Source organism: Macrotis lagotis, chromosome X (genome assembly GCF_037893015.1).
Source record: "Macrotis lagotis isolate mMagLag1 chromosome X, bilby.v1.9.chrom.fasta, whole genome shotgun sequence".
In the NCBI taxonomy this organism is placed as follows: Eukaryota; Metazoa; Chordata; class Mammalia; order Peramelemorphia; family Peramelidae; genus Macrotis; species Macrotis lagotis.
In genome coordinates this window covers 287,947,852-287,965,177 of record NC_133666.1, presented here as the reverse complement: position 1 = coordinate 287,965,177, position 17,326 = coordinate 287,947,852, and the positions used below count along the sequence as shown (strand labels likewise).

General features: G+C 32.2%; 1 protein-coding gene across 2 annotated transcripts in view; it reads right to left on the bottom strand.

Moving 5' to 3' along the window:
* The window catches only part of LMBRD2 (LMBR1 domain containing 2), a 56,692-nt gene that overhangs the window by 13,048 nt on the left and 26,318 nt on the right, over window positions 1-17,326 (bottom strand). For both annotated transcript variants that reach the window (XM_074206905.1, XM_074206904.1), the window contains exons 8-15: window positions 15,932-16,045; window positions 15,470-15,653; window positions 13,017-13,198; window positions 12,234-12,367; window positions 11,004-11,109; window positions 9,717-9,814; window positions 4,914-5,017; window positions 789-835 (exon numbers count right to left, since the gene is read on the bottom strand). In XM_074206905.1, the coding sequence (XP_074063006.1) occupies window positions 789-835; window positions 4,914-5,017; window positions 9,717-9,814; window positions 11,004-11,109; window positions 12,234-12,367; window positions 13,017-13,198; window positions 15,470-15,653; window positions 15,932-16,045 (969 nt within the window). The remainder of the gene's footprint in view (window positions 1-788; window positions 836-4,913; window positions 5,018-9,716; window positions 9,815-11,003; window positions 11,110-12,233; window positions 12,368-13,016; window positions 13,199-15,469; window positions 15,654-15,931; window positions 16,046-17,326) is intronic.

The window sequence follows — 17,326 nt, the reverse complement described above, 5'->3', positions numbered from 1 at the left end:
CCACCTAGCTGTCCTTATTAAAATTATTTTCCCTGGAAAAACTAAAGTACTCTAAAAATACAAAATCACATAACACTAAAGAGAACAATCTTGATCTACATAATAAAATCTCTCTAATTGAGCCATATCATTTAAGTTAAAGAAGGCTGAGAGGTCATCTAATTCAACCTGCAAATAAGCTTCAAGATAATTTCCACAGATTCCCTAAGAACTCAAGATTCTGCCTCTAGTTTTATATGACAAGAAGTTTCATTGCCTACAGATTAAGTCCATCTCATTACTAGACAGGTTTAATTGTTTATAAAGTTCTTTTAGAGATTTGCTTCTTTGAATTTTGTACCCATGTGCCCTAATTCTCCCTAAATAATGTTTTAAGCATAAAGAGACACTAGATATACACCTTTAGGAAGTAGTAACTGTGAATGGGCAATACTAATGACTTTTTTTCCATTTTAGGAAACGAAAAGTCTAAGCAAATCGATATTATAAAAAAAAAATTCAAATACATTTAATGTGTAATAAAGCACCAACTTTTTACAATGGTCCAAGTTATTCTTGCACCTGTGTAAACACATAATTATGTGTTTAAATATTTTTATGCAGGTTCAACAGGTCTACACTTTTGTTAACATGTTTACATGTACATGTAATTTTTAAAAAACACATTTAATCATTTTAAAAAACCAATTAGTTTTGTTAGTATGTAACATCCTTCCCACTTGTCCAAATTAACAGGATCTTACTGTGCTCTTCATCTAATACTTCCTAAAATAGTCTAAAATACTTACTCTTCTTCTATTTTCACCTTCTTCTTGTCTTTGCCTCTTTCTCTTTTCTAGAAAGAGAAAAATAACAAGTTTAGAAAAATGTGGTTTAGTTAGGATTAATTAAGGAATTTAACAGTGGTTTGAATTTTATTTTAAAGAAAGGATTGTAAATGAATGTTAAAGGCCACCTAGTCCAACTTTCTATTCAATAGTGAATATCTTTTCTGACATCTATGATAAATAGCCATCAGATCTTTGTTTGCTTCCTCTAGGGAGTTACATCATTTATAACGGTAAGCAAGAGACAAAGTCAATTCCACATAGTAATTTATAGTTAAATAACCCCTTAATTCAAAATAATGGGGAAAAGACTCTACAGAGAACAAATTTCTGAAAAAACTAGAAAACATACTTGCAAAAATAAAAGTTAGACTAACACCATACCACAATTAAATTTATATTATTTACCACAACAATCTCCAAACAGATCCTCAACTTAAAATAAAAGGCAAATAAAAATTAGCATAGTACAAGGAGATGCCTTATTCAAGCAACTAAGGAAAAATTCATAACAAAAAACAGGTCATAAATAGACTATTTCTGTTGCTAGAGGAAAAAATTTAAACAAAATCAGTTCCTTAAGAATAAGGGTAGCTGGGGTAGCTAGGTGGCACAGTGGATAAAGCACCAGCCCTGGAGTCAGAAGTACCTGAGTTCAAATCTGGTCTCAGACACTTAATAATTACCTAGCTGTGTGGACTTGGGCAAGCCAACTTAACCCCATGTGCCTTACAAAAAAAAAAAACCTAAAAAAAAAACTTGAAAAAAAGAATAAGGGCAGCCTTTGATTAGGGCTATTTTTCATAGAAAAACTCTCTGAAAAAGGCAAGATAAACAGGAAACCAATAATAAATATATAAATCCAAGTGCTATATCCTAAAAGATGTTATTAAAATATGAACAAGACCTTTGCTAATAAAAGAAATTCAATGAACAACTTTAAAGCTTCATCTCACACTTAAAGATGACAAAATATGCAAAAAAAGTTCAAGGCTAGAGGAAGACAGGCACATGAATGTAGTCAGACAATAAAACATTTTATTAAGAGCCTACTACATACCAGGTACTGTTCTAAACTCTTAGGGATAAAAAAAGAGGCAAAAGACAATGCCTGCTCTCAGGGAGCTCACAATCTAATGAGAGACAATAAACAAATAAATTAGCAGAAACAATAAACAAGATAAAAAGTGTAAGAAATTATAGAGAATTTGATTTCCACAGGATATGAGAGTTTGCTGTTAGGATGTCAGAATAATACATTACAAAAGCAGGGGTCTCCGGCTATTGTTTAGGCTAAAAGACAAAAGTCTATGTGCAGGAATGTGGGAGCAAGAAAAAAGAATCCAAGCTGGAAGCATCCTTCTAACCTAGGCATGCTAATTAAAATGTACCCCTGATGATCTGAACCAATGACTGGCCTGGAAGGAAAGAGAAACCCTCTTAAACTGTATATCACATTGTTGCAATTCAGGACACTCTATACTAGGGGGAGTGCTCTTTCCTGCAGGAATGTTAAATAAAAGAATCTTTCAATCACTCCAGGCTGTTTCTTTAGGAGCCATGTGACCCCACTTTGGAAAAAGAGGTTATCAACTAAAAAACACTAAGATTAAGAGGGATTAGGAAATAAGGTATAGAGAGTCACTAGAGGTTACTGAGTAGGTAGAGTGACATGGTCAGACCTGTACTTTAGGAAAATCATTTTGATTGCTGTATTCTGCAGGGAGAAGCACCAGCAGGATAGGAGGTGACATGGATGTGCACTAGAGTGGTGGCAAGGTTAGAGGAGAGTAGGAGGAGTGGATGCTTGGAGAAAGTGAGAAGCTAAGGGTGGCACTGAGGTTGTGAATCTGTGGGACTGGTCGGATGTGATGCCCTTGGAAGTTACAGGGAAGATTGGAGGTTGGGAGATTGGTAGAGAATAGATAATAAGTTACATTTTAAATATGCTGTTTAATATTTTTATTGGATAGCCAATTAGAGACTTCCAAAGGGTATCTGGAGATATGAGATTAGAGACTATCAAAGAGATTGTAATTCAATCCATGGGAACTGATGGATCAATACAGAGGGAGAAGAGGATTCAGGAGAGCGCCTATGGGACATCTAAAGTTAGAGGATGTGATCTGAATAAGGATCCAAGTCTGATAAGCAGAGAGAGCACCAGGAAGTAAAGGTGTCCTGAAAAGAGTACCAAAGAGAAAGGATGGATCAACAACATCCAAGGCTGCAGAGGGATCAAGGACAGGAATTGACAATTAAGACATCACTAGTAACTGGAGAGAGTAGAGTCAGTGAAATGATCAGGTTGGAAACCAAATAGTAAAGGAGTAAGAGGAGAGAAGATAGAATCACTTTTTAAGGGATTTAATCACAAAAGACAGAAAAGCTATAAGGTAACTAGCAATAGAGATGGAAGGATCAAGAGGGCTTTTTGAGGATAGAGGACACAGGGGAATGTTAGTAGATAGTAGGTGAAACCCAGTAGATAGGGACTGAAATAAATGGTTCAGAATGTGGATGACCAAGGGAGCAATCTGAAGGGACAAATGCAAATGGGATAGAATTGCTTGTGCAGGTGATATCAACCTTAGTAAGGAGTAAAGTACCTTATCATTTAAGTCAGGAGTGTAAGTGAAGATAGGAGTGGAAGTTATCTGAGTAAGAGAAGAAGAGGAAATTCATTTCAAGCAATATCAACCTTTTTCCCCTGCAAAATATAAAACAAGTTTAATTAAGAAGTCAGGCGAGAGGGAGCTATGGGAGGTTTGAGGAAGTCTGTAAAGGTTTAGAAAAGAGGATGTGGAGGGTAAAACAGTAAGTTGATGACCTTCATAACACAAATTTGTAGTGAACCCGTCAGAATAGTTGTTTAGTTCCTTTCGTCTTTGTTCAGCAGCACAGTGTACAGATGAACTGGTTTAACAAAGGTCAAAGTGGGAAAAAGAGAAGAAATTGGTTGGGAGAGAAGTAAGGGGCTAAGGGATTAAAAGTCACAATGGGGATGAAGAACATGGTTTTGTAGGGGGAGGAAGAAGATTCTCCTTGAATAATGCTTTTACTTCTCTCTCACTTATATTTGTATATACTGTTATTAAAGATATGGAGCATATGAATCATCAGGCTCTGAATGATTTATTGCAACAAATATTCAAACAAGACCGGGCCAGAAGCTTTCCATCTTTGGTCTGCAGCCTCAAGCACCTAGATGAGCTATTTCCATATATCAGAATATGAGCTCTTTGAGAACATGTGCTGGTTTGCTTATATAAAAGTTATTAAATTCTTAGTACTTAGAACAGTTCACCAAGTAAGCACTTAATGTTTTTTCATTCTTTCATACACATGTAAATGTGTATGTTCATGCATGTGCATCTGTGTGCATGTATATGGATATGTGTACATATGAATATTGGGTCTCTCAAAAGTTACTGTGCAGTTCTCAGTTTTAATAGCTTAATGGCACATATGTCAAATCATTTGCAAACCTTAAAATACTATATAAACAGCAGTATCTTATATAAATATAAAACTATCAAAGCTTTAACAGCTAAGTAATGTTTATAATATAATAAATAAATGTTGGATTAAGTATTGATTAGATATTAGCTGATTAGATACTGAAACAAAGCATTCTGATGAAAAAAATATACTAAACAGTTAAATGAAAAGTGTACTCCCAAACTATCTCTTAGGGTCACTGCACTACTGAAAGTGGATCTAAATATAAAAAAGACACATTCAATTATTAAAAGATGAATGTATGTTCCCAATAACTTATGCTACAGCAATTTTATAAATTTGTAATGCAATGTCACTATGATAAGACATGCTTTTTTAAAAATGTATAAAATTCAGGGCTTAGGACAAGTTATAATCTTGACTCCTCTATCATACATGTGAAAAATGAGTATAGTTTTTACTAAATACAACCAAATACTTTCAAATATAAATATAAACATCAGATGTGGAATATGATACTGACTGAAAGTTTTTGGAGGATATGAACTATATCCATGAAATTTCAATTCCTGACATGTCATACGGTAGGTATTTCTTTTCGCTTATTTTAAATAAAAATCTTACCTCGTCTAATTAACTCTTTTCCTTCATCAATTAAGTCAGATGTCATATCATTATCTCCCATGAATTGTTGGAAACCTAGCAAATTCAAACAACGTGTTCCTAAACTGGAAAAAAAGGGAAGTGAAAGATAATTTAAAATGAATTAAATTAATACTACGGTATAATCACAACTTATAGGAGACTGGGCTTTAAAGTTATCAAATAAGTCAAAAAAATTTCTTATAGTCAAAAATATTCTTGAAAAAATTTAAAATCACCCATTAAAAAAAGTTGATAAAAAGCTGAAGTTGGAAAGAAAACAAGGAGGCAGTCTGCATCAAGAATAAATAGATCTGGGGCAGCTAGGTGGTGCAGAGGACAAAGCACCAGCCCTGGAGTCAAGAGGACCTGAGTTCAAATCCAGCCTCAGACACTTAATAATAACCTAGCTGTGTGACCCTGGGCAAGACACTTAATCCCATTGCCTTGCAAAGGAAAAAAAAAAAAGATTAAGTGGATCTGAAATGGTTAGATGAATTAAGATTAATAAATAAAAATGTAAATTTTATTTTTTTCTATATCTATCTAGCTAAGCTATTGATCAGAAATAGGAACTCAAGACTTTTCAAATATTAGGAAAAGCTCCTGAAAGGGGCTTCATATATAAATGTAATTATTGTTTATTGTTCATGACTCATTATGAAACAAAAAGACACAACAGAGAAAATCAAAAGGAAAAGAGCAAAGACCTTCTCACTGAGCAAGAATATTAGAAGACCAAAAAAAAGATCCCTCCTCTTTAACCAAACCAAAACATAAAAACAATCTAAAAAATCTAAAAAAAGGATCAATGTAGGTGTAATGAAAATAAAATCCAAGTATCAGAATATCACGTGTGATATTCATGCTGTGAGAGGCAAGAAGAATTGAAATCACAAGAAATATCTCCTCCAAATACTTTAATAAATCTTCCTTTCCTTCACTGAGGCTCTATACATCCTCCAGTGGAACACAAAAAAGTACTGACTCTAGAGTCAGGTTAAGTAATTTACTATCTATAAAATACTGGGTCAGAGTCACTTCATCTGTTTGGGACTCAGTTTTCTCATTTGTAAAATGAAAGGATAAAACTAGATAATTAAGGTCCTTTCCAATTCCATGTAATTTTATAACTCCAAAAGGAATTTATTAAAAAATACAAGCAATTTGTTTAATTTTATAAAAACCAAACCTGAAGTCAGTAATTCAGTTAGATTATACTAGAGCTCAGATAACAAAAATATTTGAAAAATGTAAACATTTTCATAGTTAGAAAATAGAAATAATTTCTTTTGAGAGAATTAAAGACAATAACCTATGTTAAAATATTCCATATATTCATAATATCCACAAAGCCTCCAACATTTATGTAGCATTTTGCTTTCAAAATGGTTATACCAGTTCACAAACTGGTGACCAACCAATCATGTATTAGTGTGCTATACCATTGACTATTGCTATTTTTTTTTGTCATTTCTGTCAATTTTGAGAATGTGAGGTGAAACTCAAGCAGTTGTTTTGAATTGTATTTCTCTTATTATATGTGATGTTTAGCATTCTTTCATGTGGTAGTAAATGTAGTTCTCTCATGAACTGCTTGGTTTACAATGAGATCACTACTATTAAGGTTGTATGTACATTTAGAATTTATTGTGAAATGATATAAGATCAAGTCTAATTTCTGCTAGACTGCTTTCCAGGCTTCCCAGAGGTTTATTTATTTATCTCTCTCTTGAGAAAGTTTTTTCCCTAAGTAATTTATATTTTTCACTTTATTAAACACTGGGTAATCAAGTTCTATTGCTTCTGAATCTCCCTTATCAGATAGTTTTGATGACTGCAGCTTTTGATGACTGTTAATATAGACTGAAGTCTGGAAGTGTTATTTTTCCTTCATCCATACTTCTTTTTATAATTTCTTTGATATTCTCGGTTTTTTATTCTTCCAGTTTGCTGAATGTGAAAGTCAACCTGATCATTGTTTTGATTTGCATTCTTTTTACTACTAAGGATTAGGATATTTTAAGTATAAATTTTGTTACAACTTTATCAAGTACTGTTCAATTTTCCCTTGGTAATTTTATTAGTATAGCATTTAAAGAGTAAATTAATTTTAGTGCTAATTATTTTTATTATGTTTCATCACCAAGCCATGAATAAAAAATTTATCCAATTATTTCAGCTGTTCTTCAATTCTTTAAGAAGCCCTTTATAATAGAATCTATACAAATCTTTACAGTGCTTAGAGGAAATGATTTCTAGACATTTTATGCATTTTGTAATTACTTAGAATGGGATTCCTTCATTCTATTATTGCTTTTTGCATTTTGTTATTGCAATAATAAAATTGGTTTCTGAGTACTTATTTTGAAATCTATAATTTTGCTAAAGCTATTAATTCCATTAGTATCTTTGCTGATTCCCAAGGACTTTCCAAGTAAGCCATCATATTATCAGCAAACAGGAACAATTTTATCTCCTTTTTAACCTTTATTCCTTTAATGTCTTTCCTTGTCTCACTGCTGTTGGTAACATTTTTAAAATTATATCAAATAATAATGGAAAGAAAAGGCATCCTTGGTTCAATCTTCTACAGTATCCTCATTGCATATGATTCTTCTTTTCTGGTGAAAGACTAACTTTTAACTAATATATTTTTTAAAAGGATCCCTCTATACTTATATTCTGTAGGTTTTTAGCATAAAAGAATGGTGTTTTTATCAAATGCTTTTTCTGCATCTACTGACATAACCATGTGGTTTTAGATATTTTAGATTTTAAATATAATTCACTAGTTTTCCTAATGTTGAACAATCATTGGTATATATCTCACTAAGTTGTAATGAATGATTGTGTAAGTATCTGTGGTCTGTTAGATGTAATTTAAAAAATTAAATTATTAAAATTTAAATTTTTTTTAAATTTTAAAAATTAAAAAAACAAGACTAGAGGGGAAATATAGGCAATATAAAGATAAAAGATATTTGTAAAAATCAATTAAACAATAATATTACCAAATCTGCTACAAGAGGATCTCTTCCCTGACTAACAGATCCCTTTATAGGCAGAATAGGTTAAGCAGTATTGCTTCAGAGAAGTATACTAACATAAAAATATCTCCCTGATCTATATGAAATTCTGTCTGTACAGACTCATCTGAATTAACAAATAAACACTCTTTGGAACATTAAGGAATAATCAATTTAAAAGTCTATGTCAGTTAACTAGATAGAAAAGTAAAATGATCACATAATTCACATTTAGATTCACTGCAAGAATACTAGTTTTTATGTAGGAAATATCAGGAAGTTATTTTTAGATCACAAAGTACTTTAAGAAAGGGCAGAGTTTTGGGGTCTGTAGAAGGCAACACTGCCCCTCTCCAGCAACAATATGTATAATGCTCTAAATAATTAATGATTAAAGAAATGCAAATTAAAAACTCTGAGGTGCCATCTCACACCTAATACATTGGCTAATCTGACAGAAAAAGGAAATGACCAATGTTGGAGCAGATTTTGGAAAATTGGAACACAAGTGTACTGCTGATGGAATTGTGAACTGATCTAATCATTCTGGAAAGCAATCTGGAATTATGCAGTAATACCACTAGCAAGCCAGTGTCCCAAAGAGATTAAAAAAGGCAAAGAACCTATACACACACACACACACACACACACACACACACACACACACATATCACACGCAAAAATATTCATAGTAGCCCTTTTTTGGGATAGTGAAGAATTAGAAATTTAGGAGATACTCATCAACTGAGGAATGGTTGAACAAGTTATAACATATGTTTGGAATGAAAGAGTTTTAAATGAAAAGGATGCGCTTTTTAAAAAACCTGGGAATACATGGGATTATCTTAAATGACAATGAAATGAACTGATGTAAAGTAAAATGAGCAGAACCAGAACAGTCCACATTAAGAGCATTACTGTACTGTAGATGATCAACTATTCTCATTATTACAATTCCAAACATCTGAAAAAAAATACTAATTAGACTGTGAATGGCAGTAGAAACATCTGAATTTTTTAGTTTATATTCTTGGAGTTTGTTTTTTATAATCTGCAGTTTCTTTTGCAGAATGGCTAATATGTAAAGGTTTTGGCATGACTACACATGTATAATCTATATAAAATTGCTTGCCTTCTCAAGAAGAGGAGAGGAGGGAGAGAATTTGGAACTCAAAAACCTAAAAAAACAAATGTTAAAAATTGTTTACATGTAATTAAGAAAAAAAATTAAATAAAAAAAGTTACTACCACCTCCAGTTTCCATATGGCAGAGTAGCTGACCCCTCTAAATCCCTGCTTGAACCTACTAGAGAAATTCCCTATGCCACCTTTCTCTATATCACTTAACATTATGATCTATATTGTCAAAAAGAGAAACCAAGGGAAAATTTTTAAGTCAGTAATCTCCAGACTAGTAAATATACAAATAAAAAGAACTGATATAAAGGATGTCTCGCATCCATTTTATGCAAAACCTACCATCAGAATCAAATTTAAGGGTTAGAATATAACTCTCCTTAACCAATCCTATTATGCTTTCTCAGTTGGCATAACACTGGTCAAAGAGTGGAAGTAGGAGGTAGGATAGATACAATTCAAATAAAAAAAATCTTATTTTTTAAAAAGAGGGCCAAAATGGCATCATTACTACATTACAGTAGATTCAGTGAATATCTTAATTGTCAAGAAAGTAAGTATTCAGTTTGGGATGAGGACATAAGGAAGAAAATGAAGGTTCAAGTTCTAAGTTTCTTACCTAAAATAAGTAGCAATACAAAGGATAACGACCAACATAGGATAATAAATATAGAATCCATCAGCAATAAAAGACAGTACTTTCATGGAACCCATAATCTGAAATAGAAGAATAAATTTAGTATAATTTTCCCTATTATATTAAAATTAAAAAAATCTATTGATTGTCAGTCAAATTACAAAAATAAACTTGCCTTTTCAATAGGAAGAAATACATCATTAGCATCAGATTTAGAGCAAGAAGGAACTTAGAGATCATTGAAATTTAACTTCCTCTATGAAATCCACAGAGATTAAATAATTTAGCCAATATTAGACAGGTGGTTAAATGGGAGAGTTGGGATTCAAGTTTTTTGACCCCCAAAGTTTGAATATCTAAACTTACATTTTCTTTTCACATTTGCCTTATCAAATTTCATAGCAATGCCAGTATAAACTGTAAAATAACTAAGGCAGAGCACAAAAATAATCCAAGCACTAGACCTATTAATATAGCAAATAAGAAAATCAAGCAAGACTGTAAATGGAACTGTTTTCTGACTGAGTCTTATGGGTAGCATTTAAACTAAGATGCTTAAGGAGAAAGTATCTACCACATTGCTGGCACATGGCAGGCTAGCTGCAAAACACAGATATTTTCGAGAATTTCTGGATTAGGAGTAAGATCTGATAAGAGTGAGGCAGATTATAACCTCAGTTATCTGAATTTCCTCTGTGTGTTTGCTGTTCTATTATAGTGATCTAATGAGAAGGTATAGTGATTGTAGTGTGCCAATATTTATAGCATCTTGCATGGAGTAAACTAGGCTTCCTACTAGTCCAGGTATCTTATTTAAATCAGCCTTAAAAGGTTTGTTTGTTATGAGATTAAAATTCAGACACATTGAGAGTGTTCTAGTCTGAGAAATCATTCTGAGAATCTTTCCCACCTTCTAAGTGTCCCCAGGGCTAACAAAAACAATTAAAACTACAAATGATAGGCTTTACTATTCAGTATTAGGCAAAGTCAAACACTTAAATTAAGAAAGAAAATAAATGAAAATGTTAAAATTAAAATCTATTTTAGAATTTAAAATTTTTGCTCAGAATTATCAGCTGTGTAAACTTAAATAGTATAGTTAGTATTAGAATATGAATCAAGAAACCACAAGGAAAAGTTTATCACTAATTTCAGAAGAAAAAAATTTTAGTACATGTATTCATGTAAGTCAATCAAGTGTACTTTCTTCAGTGTTAAATTACAGTTTCTTAGACTGAGTTTGCAAAAGGATATATTCTATTTACTTACTGATGTATAAGCAGTTGGTTGAGCATCTTGGTGAGAGATTGTTGAATCCATGTGGGTCAAACCCAAAAAATTTAGACACAAAGGGGGAGTCAAACGACAGAATAACCTGTGATAATAGGGGACTTTTAAACAAAGTTATATACAAACTAAATTCTTAAATACAGAACTATAATTAGGCAAGCAAACAAATTCTTAATCCCTTGAAATATTTTATAGTCAAAATTTTCTATCAATAAGTCATTGTTTTAATAAAATTATATTTATTTTGGATTTTGATTATTAGCTGTCTTTATTTATCTAAAGATCATTTTGAAAAAAAAAATGGTAGTCAGAATTTTCAAGGTTTTCAAAGGCCTTTCCATTGCTGGGCTGGGGAAGGGGGGGGGGGCATGTAGAGAGAGAGCAGTTATTTAAGAAGGTGGCCTTTAACCCCTTTGATTTTCCTGTCTATACCTCTTCTCAGCAACATGGCACCAGGGGAAATATATTCACAAGTCACTTGTGTTGAACACACAAAAACAACCTGGGTAATTTTTTTTAATCAGAGAACAAAATATATCAGATAGGTAATTATGAGTATATATATATATATATATATATATATATATATATATATATATATATATATATATATATCAACTTGCTACAGCACAGTTATGTGCAGATCAAGAGATAAATTTTAATCAGTTCATCAGTTATGATCCCTCTGTCTTCTTTTCTAATCCCCATCTTCTTTTGTCTATCTAAAATATTTTTTCCTATCTGACAAAGTAATCACCTAATCTTTCCTTGAACACTGTTAAGTGAGGGGAAACTGATCTTCTCCCAAAGTAGATCATTCCATTTGGGTACTACTATCTTAGTTTAGCCTATTTCTAGACATAGTTCAAGGTAAAAGCTTTTCAATCTTCAATATATGTCAACAAATATTTATTTAATACTAATTTTTCTGGTCCCTGAGAAAAGAGGTCATTCTAATAAGTTCCTCAATTCAGACCTAACTGCACCTCAGGCAGAAATGGGACGCTTCTGTACTATACACTTAAACTTGTCTCTAAAACAGTTACCATCACTAATCTATTAATAAGAATCTCTCCTACCAACTAAACCATCCTCACAATAGCTCAGTTATTTGCAGGATGTCAAAGACAATAATATATAAAGAAGATATTTAAAAGAATATGTAGAATGAAGAGATTCTGGGGTGATTTTTAATCACTTTGTACTTACATGCCACTAAAGAGAAGACTGTAAGCATCAGTCTGATGATGTGATGCTAAATAATAATAGTTAAACACACGGATCCTGAAGACAGTAGAATAAACACAGATACTTAAGAAGAAGATGGAAAGAAAACACGCAATCTAAAAGCAAAGGAAAAATGGCTGTATTTATAAACTGACTTACACAATCACAATATTAAATTTTACCTGAGTCTTCAGAAAATGTACACTGTAGGAGGAATCCCAACAATTTTTGTTGGAAAGAACTATGTCAAAACAAAGTATCAAATGGTATCTGAATATACATCACCCATAAATTAGACTAAAGATATTCTTAGAAGTATTATTATAGATTTAAAAACTAGTATGTAACCATAACTAGGAAATTAAAATTATGAAGGAAACACATTTCAATCAGTTCAATACTGATTTATAATCATAAAGCTTTTCATTTAGCCACCAAAGCAAATGAAGGTTCCTATTTCTTGAGAGAGTACTCATATAAAAATTAGAAGGTCAAAATTTGATAAATATAAGGAAATTTTAGCTTAGTCTTATGCTCTCTGTACACTACCTATGATAGTGTAGATTACTTACAATTTACTCTTAAATAATATATTAGAGACTTTCTTGCCTTTCCTTATTACATGATAAAAGAAAGAATGAATGAAATGAAAAAGTTACTTAAGGGATAGCACAGTAATTGTAAGTAAAGTGCTTTGTAAACCTTAAAGTTATTATTATATAATGATATATACACTGGTGCATGACAGAGATATACCAAACTAACCTCAATATATATATAATTGTAGGTTCTTTCTGCCAGCTGTATGAAGACTGCAAATAGGGAAAGGACGGGTTTAGTGCTAAAGAATGTACATTCTGACCACACAACAATCACAGAGAAGATGGCCAAAACAACAGCAAGTATTCTATAAAACCAGGGCCTCAAGAGACATTCCCAGTACCATTCTGGAAAACAAAAGAAAAATTAAAAGGTTAAGAGAGCTCATAAAAAGAAAAATGCCAAAATTTCACTTAAATTATTTTTGAGCTCAGTTAAAATGCTTTATGATCTAGACCACAAAGATCATAGAGGGACAGACCAAGGAGGCAGTGCTTTCTCCCTCTCCTTAAAATCTCATTCAGACAGCAGTTAGGAGCATTAGAAAACTCCACAAAGAAAAAGAGCTCTCTACTAGCTACTTCTGCCACCACTATTGTGAGTTAAGTTTTGACAATTATTTTCTCAATAGTGTTGGTATGCCCTGTTTATTCTCCAAACAAGTGTTTGTACTGAACTTCACCCTCTGTATAATGAAGAAACATATTTTAGAAACTTTCCTTGTCAAAAAAAACCCCCCAAAAAACAAGATTTCTGAAAACATTAAGGAGTCAGTCATCTGACTGATTATTTTAAGTATATAATCTACAGAATTCAGTCTTTCTAAATTTTCTGACTGAGGCTTTGCTAAATTATCTCTGTCCTTTTATGCCACTAATAAAATATTTACCCAAAGTCCAGTTCTTTCTACATTAAGCAAGATTCAATTTCATTAAGCAAATTCAACAGAAACAGAAATAAGGGGTTATAACAGGTACTGCAATAAATTTTTAAATTCACAAAGTTCAGGAATTCTACTGAACTGGAAAAGAGAGAATGAAATTGGTTAAATGGAAGTTGAGATTTCCAGCAAACAAAGAGATACTTAGAGATCTCCTAGTTTTTCTCCATGGATTCAAGTCACAAGACTGAGGAAACTTGTCAAATAAACTATAGCCAAAACCAGCCATAGTTCACACGTATGTATTCCAAGAATACTTCCCTAGTTGGAGGTTAACTGTAGCAGACAGGAAAGGATGACAAACAACTCAGTTTGCAATGCAAAGAAAAGGTAAATCTTTCCTTCCCTCAAAAAAAATCAAAGGTGGGAAGGCTTACATTTTTCTTTCTTTTCTTTTTTTTTCTTTCTTTCTTTTTTTTTTGGTTTTCCAAGGCAATGGGGTTAAGTGAATGCCCAAGGTCACACAGCTAAGTAAGTATTAAGTGTCTGAAGCCAGAATTGAACTCAGGTCTTCCTCATTCTAGAGCCAGCCATGGTGCCTCCTAGCTGCCCTGGAATTCTTAGATTTTATGAATTCTGTAATTCATAGGTCTTAAGAATTTATAAAGTTTCATGTGATAGTGTAAATGATATATAGGAAATAATATAGCACATGAAATTAAAATGTTACTGAAACATATTCATCAGTAGAGATGACTAGACTAGGCTGTCACTATTAAAAAGAAAAGACAACAAGACCTTTGTTTTAGATGTTAATTCTGAAGGTTTGAGGCTATGCACGATAAGGAACTATTTAAATTTACACCATTTGGTTAAATAGCTAAAAGTCAAGAAACTCTAAGGAAAATATTTTTCTGACAAAACAATCTTCACTCCCATTCTTCAACCCCAGAAAAATGATTTTTTAATCAGTTAAAATTAAAGTTCATTTCTCAGTCAGTGGTGATATTTATGTATATATGATCATGAGATTGCAAGTGGTGGGGAGGGGGAGGGGGACAGAGGGGAATACACAATGGAAAGAACAGAGAGCATTTATGTATGAAGACTGAAATGTATGGATAAAAAAAAAATAAGAAATGGGCAAGCTCCACTTTGACATATCCCAAAATTCTATCACAAACTGAAAAGGGTTAAGCTCTATATATTCTACTATATATATATATGGTCTAAGATAAGAACAAAAAAAGCCCTAAACTCATAGAATCAATTATTTCAAGTTTTAACTACTGAAACATAGTTAATATGGTTCAAACAAAATATCTGCAATATTTAGGAATATTTCCATGACTGTTAAATGAAGAATATTATAGTAGTCGTAAGGTAGCTTTTGAGTTTTTTGGGGCTTAACAGTGTAGTCTATTATCATAGCATAGCATAAATGGAAATAAATCTCAAATAAAAATAAGCTAAATATATAATTGGGAGTAAGATATGCACAAGAACAGAAAAAAAGGGACTTAATATCAATTAACTTTGAAATTTACAGTTATGGGGCGGCTAGGTGGCATAGTGGATAAAGCACCGGCCTTGGAGTCAGGAGTACCTGGGTTCAAATCCGACCTCAGACACTTAATAATTACCCAGGTGTGTGGCCTTGGGCAAGCCACTTAACCCCATTTGCCTTGCAAAAACCTTTAAAAAAAAAAAAGAAAGAAATTTACAGTTTAGCACATACCAACTGTTGGACTATAGAAATACTGGATAAATCTGTTTTCTGGTTCTAGTGGTTGAAAAGTATGAACAAATTGGCGGGTAATGCTGGTTTCATTTTTTGCCACATCTTCAAGATAGAATGCTTGTTCCAAAAGAATCTGCCACTGCACTTGTGTGCGACGGTGTCTCTGAACTGAATAAATGACCTACATGAGAGAAGATGGGAGTAACCAGTTAAACCTAAGGCATTTTAACATTACAAAATGTTTATTACAAAAATTATCAGTGAGATTATTTAAAAAATGATAATGTATGAAGATAGATTGCAGATGAGATCTAAATATATCTTGCATAACAATGTATAACCAGTGAAATGGACAAAAGAGCATAATCAAATCAAGCTCATGAGTCAAAATTTAAAATTCTACATTTGTGGGCAATAGTTACAATCTTTAATAAATAAAATGGTTAAAAATTTTTTTACCTGTTTGTGAAGTTTAACCAAACTTTTCTCACTTGGATAAGTATTATGTTTTTCATCAAAGTCTTCATAGTCATCCATATTCCTACCCATTTTTTCCTGATATTCTGTTGGACACTATTGGGAAAAAATATATATATATATATATATAAATTTTAAAATAGCAAGTATTTTTGCATCCATAGAATAAGAATATTTCACTTTTATGAAAATATCTCCATTTTTCACCATAGCTAATTTTCTCAAAATGTCTGCTTCCTGACTGGTATTTTGAATTCAATTCAATAACGATTAACATTTATTATACATTTATTTTGTATGAGATATTGCTAAATATTGAGGATATAAATGAAAGGGAGGTGTCAGCTTCTGCTTTCAAGTTCCTAATTTATTCTACTGTTGAAGGATTTAACAAGTGAGTAAATACAAGATAAGGCTGAGAAAATGGGAACAAAGGAGAAATATTCAAGATAACGAAAATCTGGAAAGTAAAAGAAAACTTTTAGCTAGTGAGGGAGAAGCAAAGAATCAGAAGGCTTAATGGAGGACACAGACATATATTTCCCAAATATATGCAATAGTAATTTTCAACAATTACTTTGTTGCAAAGTTTTGACTTTTATATTTTTCTCCCTCCCTTGCCTCCCCTCTCCCTCTAACAGAAAGAAATCTAATATAGATTATACGTGTATAAACACTGCAATCTATCTTGAAGAAAGACAGAAATTATGAAATAAGGAAAGAATGCATTCCAAGAACTGTAAAGGATTTGTACAATTAAATAGAAATAAGAGGTAATAGACAAAATTCAGATAACAGTTAAGTAGTTCAATATGAAACACTGAGTATGTGAGGGGAGATATAATAAAATGGGCTAAAAAGACAATCTGATGTCAAAATGTATTGTAAAAACCAGGTTTAAAAGTTTTAAGCTATTAGTATAAGAATTCAATGAAGTAATTTGAACAGTAGCATGATGACCAGACCTGTATCTTAGGAATAATGGGAAAGGAGAAGAGTGAAGGCAAGAAAAACATTATAAAAGTGAAGGGGATGATTAAAGACCTGAAATAGGGTGATGGTCATGTGAGAAAGGGAAAAAAAGGAATTTATATAAATCATATTGTTGAGATAGAATCAACAGCATTTGGCAAATGACTGTGGGATGAAAGAGGAAAAGTGAAGAATGAAAGATGAGAGAAATTTTGAAAAACTAGAGAGAGGAAAGATGATTAGCAGTTTGGGGACCTGTTGAATTCAAAATGTCAGCAGAACACCCAAGCAGAGATGATCAATAGTCAGAGAAGTGGGGGCTGAAATTCAGGAGACAAATTAGATCCAGATAAACAGATTTAAAAGTTTGATAAACAGATTTAAAAGTTTTCTGTGTAAATCATA